Consider the following 12,065-nt stretch of genomic DNA (forward strand, 5'->3'; position numbering starts at 1 on the left):
ATCCAGTTTCTAGTCTCTAATGTTTCTAGAAACAGGATACTATCAGATGTTATGCTAAAGGGGGTTACAAGTTACACAGCAGTTTTTAATGCACTGGCTGAAATCCTGTTGCTTAGCATTGTGCCATTTGTTTAGCTACACAAGACAAATATGACATGAACTTTTCGCAAGTACATGCCACTTCTCTCCACCCATAGCTCTGCATTTGATTCACCAACAACCCCTATTCAGATCATTGCACTTGTCACCCAGCAATTACATTTTCTTATTTTCAGCCCAAACTTGCAAGCAACAGACATGTTCATGATCTCAGAGTATGCCACTTCCATCACCAATCCATGTAAACTGAATTTCCTTACTTCTTTCTTTGCTGTTTCTGCTTTGGCCTTCTCCTTAGATCCAGATGTAGGCATTTCTTTTGTATGTCCATCAGGAACATAAATTAACACACATGGGGCTTCTTTACAACTGTATGGACTACAAACAAAGACTCAATGAATCAATTTTCTTAATTAGCTTTGCTTGAGTTGAGCAATACAAGAAATATAAACAAAAATTAGCTTAATTTCCTTGATAAAGTAAAAGGGATGTGTAATACAACCCTATATATATATGTATTTACTAGAAAAGTCTCATTGAGTTCAGTGGGTATGTGAATAGTACTAGACCCTTAAATGTAGTTCTCCTTTACCTGATGGCAACTTGGTTCAAATCAAAAGAGACTCCCACTATACATAATTTCCCCCAAATCTTACAAACACTATAATAAACTCTTATTAAAACAGAGAAAGCCCAATTTGTCAAATTCATTATTTAGTTCAATATCATGTTTTCTACCTGTAAGCTGCTTTCCTTCTTCCTTTCTGATATTTTTACAAAAAAAATAGTATCTGGGAGGTATTCACAAATATTTTGAATCGTGGTAAAATCTGTCTATTTCCACTTATATACCATCCCATAGTCCTAGAGAACTCTCTGGACGGTTTAAAGCAGTTTACTTTGCCTCCCCACCAGCAAGAGGAGTGAGTACTCATTTCACCAGTCTCAGAAAAATGCACATCTGAGTCAACCATGAGCCAGGGACCCAAATTCATCAGGATCAAACTCAGGTCATGAGCAGAGGCTTCAATGCAGTACTAGTTTAATCACGGGGCTCACACACAGGACTGTCATTTAGGATGACAAGTTAACTGGCAGAAAGGTTTCATGAGAGGAGCAGGCATGATGGGAAGTGGAATGAAGGAAGAAGAAATCTGTCTCCATTGGCCAGACAGCTGGGCTGAGGTTCTTGAGCCCCAACCTAGTCAAACTTAGTTGAATAGCTGGGTGCAGTATAGTGATGAGGATGAAAGTTTCAGCACAAAAGGGTGACATCTGCATCAAGGTCAACTCTTGTCAACTGATAAGGCACTATTTTCAATGGAAAGCACACCAGACACATATCCCGATGAGTATCTCTACCCTTTATGTTATGTTTAGACCCACAAGACCCACTCAAGTCCTCATCCTTCTGGAGAGCTGATGTGACACAAAGGTAATGATATACCAACTGTAGAAAAATGCAGTCCATTAGCCTAGGATGTTGTAATCGAAGAAGCTGATGCCCGGCTTCATAGCAAAAGAGGAATGTGTTAACGTGAATATAAATATGGAGATGTCCATTCAGAAGTTTAATGCTGTGAAATGTAAAATGGTTATGTTATGCTTTTTCAAATGGTTATGTTATGCTTTTTCTTATATAAGTGCATAGGATGATGTTCCAGCTGCTCACCTAATAGGCTCATAGGGTTGATCACAGATATAAAAGCCTCTTCTTTGTAGTTGTATGATGTCTCCTTTTTTCAAATCCTTAAGACAAGGATCACCTAACATCAATTCTTCTTGCTGTAAAAAATAAAAAGGCAAGTCAGCTTGGCTTCCTGAAAGTAATATACCATGTGCGCAAAGAACTATTGGACCGAAAGGTTAATATGAAGGACAAGGAAAACATACCTCAATTAATTTAGAGGTGTGCAGCTGGGTGATTTTGGATTACAGCTCCCAGAATTCCCCAGGCAGCAATCCAAGTGGTCATGCTGCCCGAGGAATTCTGCGAACTATAGTTAAAAAGCACAAATTTGCACATCTCTCTTAAAAGATCCTGAGTTTATAGCACAGCAGTTCAGCATGAAATATGAAAGAAGAGCAGACAGGCAGCAGATAAACCAATGTTCTTAAAAAAGTTTGCCCAACATAGTTTGGAATATTGCTCTCGTCAGTCCCAGCCAGCATAACCAATGGTCAAGGAAAATGAAAGTTTCAATCCAAAACATCTGACGGGCACGTTGGGTAATATTGAGCTAGGGTGTTGAATTCCTGCTAGGGAGACATGAATTCAAATCTTTGTTCTGTTGCAACTCTGCTGCACTATCTTCAAGCCTAACATCCTACACTGTTATTATGATGTGAAGAGAGAGGTGGAAGAGAAAAACCATAAATGCCATGCTGTGCTTCTTGAGGATGGATGGGATATCAATATGCAGTGGTGCCTCACTTAGCGATTGCTTCGTTTAACGATGTAATCGCTTAGCAATGATTTTTTCGGAGCGATCTTGCGCTCCGTTTAACTATGTTTCCTATGGGCGATTTTCGCATAGCGATGTTTGGGACCTTGCTTCACATAGCGATGACAGTTTGGGTCCCCCTGTTTCGCTTAACGATGGTTTTGACAGCCTCGTGTTAGCTGTTTTTTAAATGTTTAAGAATGTTTAAAAAATGTTTAGAATGCTTGAAATAATAAGTGCACTTAATAAACGCTTTGTTAAACTAATTTGACTTTGTTCTGACTTTTTTAAAATTTGTTGTAATTTCCCCCCCATTGAAATGCATTGAATAGGTTTCAATGCATCAACTGGGGAACTGCGTTTCGCTTAGCAATTTTTCCTATGGTGATTTTCGCTTAAGGACGGCAATCCGTTCTGATTGGAACGGATTATCCGGTTTTCAATGCATTTCTATGGGAAAACGCGTTTTGCTTAGCAATGTTTTCCCATAGCGATGTTTTTTGTGGCACCAATTAAAATCGTTAAGCGAGGCACCACTGTAATAATGAAGAGTGGGTGCCTGTTGCAAGTTACCTTGCTGTTTCTGTTCACATACTGCTTGAAATCTTCTTCCTTGCCTAGGACCGGCTTGGTGATCAAGTGTTCATAGTTAACACATACAGCTGGGATGAGAGGAGCTTGAGGAGTTTCTGCTAGCCAGGTAATTTTAGCCGTTTTTTTGTAGTCCTTATTCTCCAGATTTAGCTTAGCATCTATGGATGCGATTTTTCCACTGGAATCCCTACAAAGAATCAGAACAACACTGTGATTATGGCCAATATGTGCATGTGTGCATGTGCCCAAGCAAAACAATGAAATCATACCAAAGATGCATCATCAGCATGAAAGTTAACATCCTAATTTGTCTCAAGACACAGCAACATACTTGTGTATTTTGGAGATAATCATGTTGCCCCAGTTAATGAACGTAACAGTTTCTCCTTCTGCAAGTGTCTGTGCATCTGCTCCTTCGATCAGCACTTTTGGACTGTACCATACAGGCTTCAAGCCAACTTCAGCATTCTATATGGGAACAAGGAAAAGGACGATAAACTGATACAGCTGCTTGGTTACGTGTTGTATTAGATTACAAAAGAAGAATCCAGGATTCTGAAGTAATGTGCAGAGGATGAATCTAGCAGGGAACTAATACTAGGAGGGCTGTTAAATACCATTACTAGGCAAGGATTGGTATCATATAACTCAGGGGACCACATGGAACTTTTATTAGTTCCCCCAAGCCACTTGGGTGGAAAGGATGAAGGACGGAAAGAGAGGAGAAGAGAGGACTGGAGAGATCTTTTCTCTCTCAAAAATTGAAAGAGGTTCCTTTGGGGGCATGGCTCTCCTCTAAAACAAGGTATGCCTCGTCAAACTTTGGGTGAAATTCAGTAGTACGTCACAACTAGAGTAGGCCCATTGAAGCAATGGAACGTACAGAGGAATTGACTAACCAAATCTCCGCTGATTCAATGAGACTACTCTAGCTGCCACTAACTACTGGATTTCAGCCCTTGTTTTAGAAAAAATATCCAAGCTTTATAAAAAAGAACAAAAGTGTTCCTTTTTCAAAGCTTCTCCAAAAAGTTATGCAAGGTGTCATTCTTAATATTCTACATCACAGTATTTTATTGTTCAACTAAAAACTAGCTGGCAAACCTTTGGATGTTTGGCCACTTCTTTCACTTCTTCTGGAGCTTCAGGAACATTCACAGGGACTACTTCATCCTTCAGTAAAGCAGTATACCGAGGTGCCACTGGATCTATAACCTATACACCAGGAAGTATCAAAGAAGATCACAGTTATAGAATGCTTTTAGAAACAGGCAAAAATAATTATGTGAACTAGATTATGTAAAACAAAACAGATATATAAAAAATATTTAGGAGTATTAACTGGCATCTTTGTGTTACTGCATCTTAGATTGCAATTAACTTTTGCTAAAGTGTTACAGCAAAACTATCAAGAGTATATTCAACATTAAACAATTTTCATGACTTTTCAGGAAAAAAAGCCCTTATTTAAAAACAACACAGCACTGGTGACCATTTAAAGAGGAGGAAGTCATACAACTGGCATGTCAGCTTTAGGAATAATCTAAAACTGAGCATGGATATTCCAAAAATTTAAGTGGAGGGTAACTGTTAAGACTCGTGATCACAATTTAATAGAAAAAAAAATCCCAGTAATTTCAACTGAATTTCCATATGCATACCCCTGAGGAGAGTTAGGGATAAATGGTAATTCTAGTAAAAGTCTTATAGTGTAACCCAATGCATGTTCACTGAGAAATAAAGCCCACTGAATTTCAAAGAGAATTTATCTCATGGAAAAGTATATAAAATTCCAATCCTATTGTAACATTTTATTAAATGCACATCCTAGACAAAATTTATCAATTGATATGAGCCTTGATTGGCAAATATGAGACCAAAAAAAGCACATCCACATGTGAATATTACATCAATGTCAATGTAACCTCTTCTAAAACTAGATTATGAGTAGGGACAGGATTTCTGTTGGATGTTCCTTGAAATTTTAGAATAACTAACTCTGTTATATTACTGTTATACATGCAACTGAGTAAGATATTTCAATAACTGATCTTGCAAATGCCAAAATTCACACTGTTAAGCCACTATCAATTTTAAGCATGTGGGTGGGTGGCTGCATTTATGAACTTGAAGTATCATTCCAAAATTTTCCTTCCCTCTATATCACAAAATGTTTATTAAATCCACAGATTTTCTGAACATATTCTGCTAGGTATATTTTCTAGCACATTAATTAAATGCAACAGCATTAGATCACTATAATAAGGCAACATCACAGCACTGAACTCAAGAATAGCCTCTCTTCTTTCATGTCCTCAAAAAACTAGTTTTGTACCCTACAGTTTTCTTCAGAAAAGTTTGTATCTGTTTTTACCACACACACCACAATACTAAGTCAGATCTTAGGCCTTCCATCTTTTTTGTAATAATGTCCTTTGTGGTACTTGAAAATTTTACGACTTATTACAAGATTTAAGAATTAAAATATAAATAGGAAAGATTCTACATACATGGGCAACATTAGTGTTGCTGCTGAGGAAATCTGAAGATAGAATGAAAGTTCTGATTTTTAAAAAATCTGTACAAAAACAGCTATTTTAAAATACTGTAACTTCCTATACTCTGTTTTTCAGTGTTTTATCATGGTAAGAAGTAGCTAAAAAAGGAGAAGAAAAATATCAATGAAAGAAATGTTAACAATTAATTTAATTCTTACAGGAGAATTCATCATTTATATGGATATTAAACTTTTGGATGAAGTTGAGATTAGCTTCATTCAGACCTGTGCCTGGGAATTAAAACGAAACAACTGAAACACTAATCTCTATACTAAAGTGCGAGTTTGAACTTAGGTGTCCAAAATGAGCTGTGTAGCCACAATTTTGTTGAATTGCATAACTGCAGAAGAGCAATGGTGCAAGTGTTTCATCTGCAGACTCTCCTTTGGATGGCTGCCTGTGCACAATCTACACAATTGGCTTCAAAGTGTTCTTCGGGTGCTCTTCTATAATTTAGTAGGGAAATTTTTTGTGAGGGCTACTGTTAAGCCATTCATTTTGCTATTTGGATGCTTCATAACTGGTCTATAGAGCAGTTGACTCATTGACTTTGGTTCTTGGCCCAGTGGAGAATGTAACTAACAGGGAAGTATAGTACCAAGAAGCAGTCAAGTGATTTAAATCTAAGACTGTGATGTTTTATACGTTCAGTTATACACATAAAACATTAGTGTATGCAGCAACAGAAAGAACCAATTGATAATCCCTCATGTAAATGAAGAGAATAAAAATGGCTATAGGAGAATACAAGACACATGCCAGGCAAGCAAAGAATAAAATTTAGGAAAAGACTATTTAAGGATAAACAAAAATCCAGATGCATGTAAAATAGGAACAGCCACACAGTTGAGCAGACAGACACTGACAGTTCGCCTTATTATAGTATCCAAGCATCTGCTGCCAGAAAGCAATTAACCATGTCAAGATGCAGTATTCCTTATCTGACTATCAGCTGAGGAACATTGGAAGAACAGTTCACTAGCTGTTTTAGATAGAAAATGTTACAGCCTTCAGGACATCGCAGAAAAGCAATGTGGCCTACATCACAACTTGGAGTGATGTTCTAATCCTCACAGAGAATTAAGGACTCCGATTATTTTTTTTCCCATTTGGAAGAGGAATAATGCATTTTAAGATGGAGATATACAGCTCTTGTTATGTAAGCAGACATGGTGGTGTCATGAGAAGCTGCACAGTGATGGCTTATGCTATGTGGGCTTACAATACTGTAAGCTATATGCTAAGGCAGAAAAAGCATTACATAATACCTTCTTACAGATAGCTCGCAGCTTGAAAGCAGAAAAATGAAATGCAGAGTTTTCATATCAGTGTATAAATCAGCAAAATACCATTACCTGCCCACACAATCCAAGAACAATTCAGTATCAAGTTTGGCAAAAATGGTTAAGATCAGTGTTAGCCCTTGTTAGCAAGAGGATACATTCCATTTTCCTGAAAATGCGCCAAATGATGCAACATTCTGCATTCGCTAGTCTTTGAAGAACATTGCACAGAAGGCTGGATTGACTACCAGCAGAACAGAGCAAGTGTCAACCAGAGAAGTCATGATACCAAAAGGGAGGCGCATGTACCTTTTTGTTGAAGGCCCAAATCTTATCCCACTCCATGTTCACAACTGATCGAGACGAACCCTGTAAAACGGCATCAAATTTGCATGACAAATTTTCAACACATTATATATATCCTGTAACAGTTTAACATCCATCTTAATTGACCATTTCATGTTGTGAAACATAAAATGGCAAGGAATTACAATGTTAAGTTAATCAGCAAAACTCAAGAAAGCTACATCACTCCGCATATTTATTTATATACTGCAAATACTTATAGCCCGCCCTATATCACAGAATCTTAGGGTGGATTACAGAGCTATAAAACATTTTAAAATCAAACTAAAACACACAATTAACATTTGTACTGAAAGCAGCACCGGCCATGATCCTCAATCCCCAAAAGCTCTAATAAATGTTTTGACTTGTCACTGAAATGACACAGATGATGGTGCCAATCACATTTCCAAGGGGAGGGCATTTCACAGTCCAATAGAGACTTTGTAGCTAGTTTCTCAGACACCTTCTTGGATCTGAGCAGCCCAGCAGGGCAGATCTAATGTTTCAGGCCTGCAGAGATGGAGGGCTGTGGACAGAAGCCCCTTCAGTGTTTTGTGGAAAGCTCCACAACTGTTATTGAACTGTTCACCATATTCCAAAAATGGTGGCTTTCTATGTGATGTTCTAGGATCATGTCCAAGACCTGAAGCCCCCATGTTCCCTTGTGAGACACCCACACATTAAAGGGACATCAACATCTGGAGAAACCAGTTCACGTATCATTTTACTTTCACAAAATGATCATTCAAGACCAGCAATGGAAGACCTTCCAGATGGTCTTGGAAGGAGGCCTTCTTGACAATATTACTGCACAGCTAAGATGTTTCAGATGAGAACAGAACAGATAGATAAGGAACACCTACCTGTGCAGCAATAAACTGTTTCAGTCCTTCAACTGTCAGGCCTCTTCTCAGGACACCACGCACAGTGGGAAATCTTGGGTCATCCCTAAGAGAAAGCAATGTACACTTAGCTGAACAATGCAGAAATGAACAACACACAGGATGAACAGAATGGCCAGTGCTTATTAGGAAAAGGTGAAGTTTTTACCTTCAAGATCATTGCATAAAGTAGAAAAAATGTCCAACATGCATGCACAAAAAGCCTGCACAGTTACGAGAGGTATTTCCATTAAATTCATACCATGCTTTCTGAGACTGTAAAATTCTTTCAGACCTCCCTACCATAAGTGACACCAAGATATATGGTAGCAAATGGAAACATATGGGCTGAAATCCTGTTGTGTTGTTACATTAATGGTATGACAATTGGAAGCCAACTGCTGTAACTTAAGAAATCTCTGTAGACATTATCCATTGAATGCTGAGTCTGCAACTCATAGATAATGACTACGGAGATTTCTTAATGTACTGCAATTCATGTCTAAAAGTTATGCAATCTGCATAACTGTGTAACACAATTTCAGTCACTGTTACACTGGAAACACTTGCCCAACCACACTTTTGGGTACTAAAACCATGTCAGAAAAAATACAAATTCAGTGGTGCTCGCTAGATGATGATAATCCATTCCATTGAAATCACTGTTTAGCAAAATCAATGTCTAGTGAAAAGCATTTCCCCATTGGAATGCATCGAAACCTGTTTAACGCGTTCCAATGGGAAGAATTGTCATTGTCTAGCGAAGATAGGCCATAGGAAAGCCGTTTTGCGAACCACCGATTAGCTGTTTAAATCGCTGTCTTGCAAAGCTTAGGTCCTGAAAACACCTGTTTGCGAGCTCGGAGGGAGCTGTCAAAATCATCGTCTAGCGAAAATCAATTTGCGAAACAGGGACCAAACATTGTCCAACGAAATTCCCCCATAGGAATCACTGTTTTGCAAATCGCTATAGCAATCGCAAAAAGCCAATGTCTAGCGAAAAAACTGTCATGCGGGGTAACTGTCTAGCGAGGCACCACTGTTGCTCAAAGGTAAACGTAACATAGGTACATTGACTTATGGGTGACCAGGGAAGCCAATTTTATTTCCCCATTCTTCACCTTGTTGAATCTGCTCCTGACCACTCCCTCAGTGTTCTGCTTTATATGGAAAGGAAAGTGGTTAACACTCAGAGGGCCACTTCTCTCTTCCCTTGAACTTCCATATTCATAACACAGCCTGAGAACACTGCTCATTACAACACAGTAGGGCTTGGCAACCCTGCTTAGGTCAAAGACCCCATTTATGGTTGGGGAACTCTTCAGAATTCAAACATGGGATCATATGGGATGTGGTGAATAGATCCATGTCGAGAAAGGGGTGTGACTTCACAAACACTCCCTCTCCCCAACATCATTCAAATGTATGTATCTTTCTGCAATGTGCTGAAGGCCACATGATTTCTGGTCCTGATTCAGGAAAGCATTTCTGGGGATGGCACAAAACTAGTGCCATGGGTGTGGGGTAAGGTGGTTGGTAGGTCATAGAAGAGACACCTGAGGGAAACATACCTCCCAAGAGCTGCCAATATGGGCAGTATAGAATCTAACACAACAAATCCATCATATGGGTTAGAAAAGTTGAATAGCATAGCTCAGCTGAATAAATATTGTAATTATACAATAACGATCATCATACAGAGACTCAGCAAGCAGTAAGCTTCACGTTTTTGTTCCTTTTTTCCTTTTTATTTGAAATGTATATACATATGTAGGCAAGAGTATAATCTATTTTTATTCTAAAATCTTTAATAACAACTGCTAACAAAATTATTTTTCCAGTGATTAGTCTCTCTCCCTCTCTCTCCACCCCCTCTATCTACAGAGACAGAGTCTAAATTCAACAATCAAAAAACAATTCAACCATGGCCCCAAAACTGTTAGATTGCAACTCCCAACATACCCAGTGGCTTGAGTATAGGTTCATGGGAGTTGTCCTCTAACATCATCTGGAGGATCACTGGCTACCCACTCTCTGAATTAGATAGTTCATACCAGTTTAAAATGGGTCAACCTACCAGCCATCCACCAGCCCTTCATTGACAAACCAGGTGAGCTTTCTTTTCGAGAGAACAGTATTATTGAGATTTAAACGGCTGTATTCCCAAATATAGGGCTTCCTTATACCCAAGGATTCAATGATCCAGTAGAACTGCTCATCTCTATCATGATATTCCGTTGTCCTTAATGCATGAGTGACACCTTCAATACTGTCAACTATGGGACAGGCAAAATCATATGTGGGGTAAACTCTGAAACACAACAGAAGTATAATTAATTTTTGTGTATATATGGCGGATGTTGAGTATTCCACACATATTAATAAAATTTAGCAAGCAATATCTAAAGCGCATTGCAACAAAAGAGGAAGTAAGAATATTCCACTATATTCAAACCAAGCATTAATATATTGCAAGAGTGGGCAAAAGACAAGCCTAGTAGATCTCCAAGTAAATCAGAGTAAACTGGTAAGAGTCTCTCGTTCCTAATAGCTTAACAACAGCAGAAGCAAAGCTACTCTCCCACCTTTAAATTATACTGATGAAATGAAGATGGTTTGGGGGTTAATAGGAACAAAAATCTCTGTGAAAGAAGTGGTAGTTCTACTACTCGCAATAATTTCTGGGCTCAAAATTCTTTATGTTTCTCTAAGTACTTCTGCCTCTGTTTTGGGGCAAGGCTTTAAGTTTTGTTTTGTTTTTTAAAGGATGCCCAAACATGGAGTCAGGCCCACCCCTGCTACACTGCATTCAGAGAGCCTATATTGCATTCATGGTACCTAATGCACTCTGGCTGAAATGCTGAAGTTTTCTTTCCATTATGTAGCCAGCAGAATGATTATTTCCAGGAACTACTACAGTATTCCTGAGGGGCAGGGAGGTAAGGGGAAATTGAGAGAGGTTATTTCAGCCTGCACAAATGTTCAAGTTCCAGTTCTAACTGTTTAACATTAGTGAATAACACAATTTTGATTTTTGAACCAGAGGTACTGGCAAACATAAGGACCAATAAGGGAAAATAGAGGGGCACCTGCATAGAAAAATCAGTAGGGCAAAAGAGGACTGAAGCACTGAATAATAGAGTTGGGAGGGGCTTATAAGGCCATTGAATTCCCACCCCCTGATCAATGCAGGGATCCAAATTATCTCAGAGATGGTTGTCTAATCTTCTCTTGAAGGCTTCCAGGGTTGGAGCACTCACTATCTCCAGAGGTAATTAGTTCCATTGTCGTACTGCTTTACATCATCTCTCTGTGTCTGCCATTCCCTGAAAGCCCCAACTTCCAATTTCAAAGAATTGGGGATGGGGTGAGGGGTTGAGTCTAACTGCTAGGGAGGGGTACATTCAGAAGAAAACTATTATGGTAAAATAATGGGGTTAGAAACCACATTGTAGTGTCTAGCTTTGTCTAATTTTCATTTGAATGAAGCTACGTCACCAAAACTGAAAGCTAATGTGTGGAAAAAGGGGCAGGGAAGGATTTTTGGATTTTATCAGAAGCGAAACTAAAAATACTAGGTATTTCAATTTGTTAAAAAATCACATCGGTGGACAAAATCCTGCTGCACAACTGGCTATGAAATTGACACCAAAACCAAAATCATATCCAGCTAACAGTACCACAGATGCAGTTGTGCTACTAGCTGCACAGTCAGTTACACAATCAGGTACACAATGCAGACTGCCTAGGCATAACTACTTTACAACATCCAGTGGATGGATACACAGGAGTCAGAAAGCAGCCGTGATTCTAGGTATAAGCAGGTGGAACTGGCCCCATTACAACTTAATGTGTTAT

The 12,065-nt window shown here is 38.7% G+C and overlaps 1 protein-coding gene across 8 annotated transcripts in view; it reads right to left on the minus strand.

Moving 5' to 3' along the window:
* EPRS1 (glutamyl-prolyl-tRNA synthetase 1) overlaps positions 1-12,065 on the minus strand; it is a 54,888-nt gene that overhangs the window by 26,583 nt on the left and 16,240 nt on the right. For 5 of the 8 annotated variants that reach the window (XM_072990416.2, XM_020808453.3, XM_072990435.2 and 2 more), the window contains exons 10-18: positions 10,285-10,518; positions 8,190-8,274; positions 7,288-7,347; positions 6,964-6,984; positions 4,242-4,352; positions 3,469-3,605; positions 3,117-3,324; positions 1,772-1,884; positions 360-477 (exon numbers count right to left, since the gene is read on the minus strand). In XM_072990416.2, coding sequence (XP_072846517.2) covers positions 360-477; positions 1,772-1,884; positions 3,117-3,324; positions 3,469-3,605; positions 4,242-4,352; positions 6,964-6,984; positions 7,288-7,347; positions 8,190-8,274; positions 10,285-10,518 — 1,087 coding nt within the window. The remainder of the gene's footprint in view (positions 1-359; positions 478-1,771; positions 1,885-3,116; positions 3,325-3,468; positions 3,606-4,241; positions 4,353-6,963; positions 6,985-7,287; positions 7,348-8,189; positions 8,275-10,284; positions 10,519-12,065) is intronic. The other 3 variants (XM_020808455.3, XM_020808452.3, XM_020808457.3) reach the window with 1 other exon arrangement.

The sequence above is a fragment of the Pogona vitticeps genome, chromosome 1 (assembly GCF_051106095.1).
Source record: "Pogona vitticeps strain Pit_001003342236 chromosome 1, PviZW2.1, whole genome shotgun sequence".
Taxonomy (NCBI): Eukaryota; Metazoa; Chordata; class Lepidosauria; order Squamata; family Agamidae; genus Pogona; species Pogona vitticeps.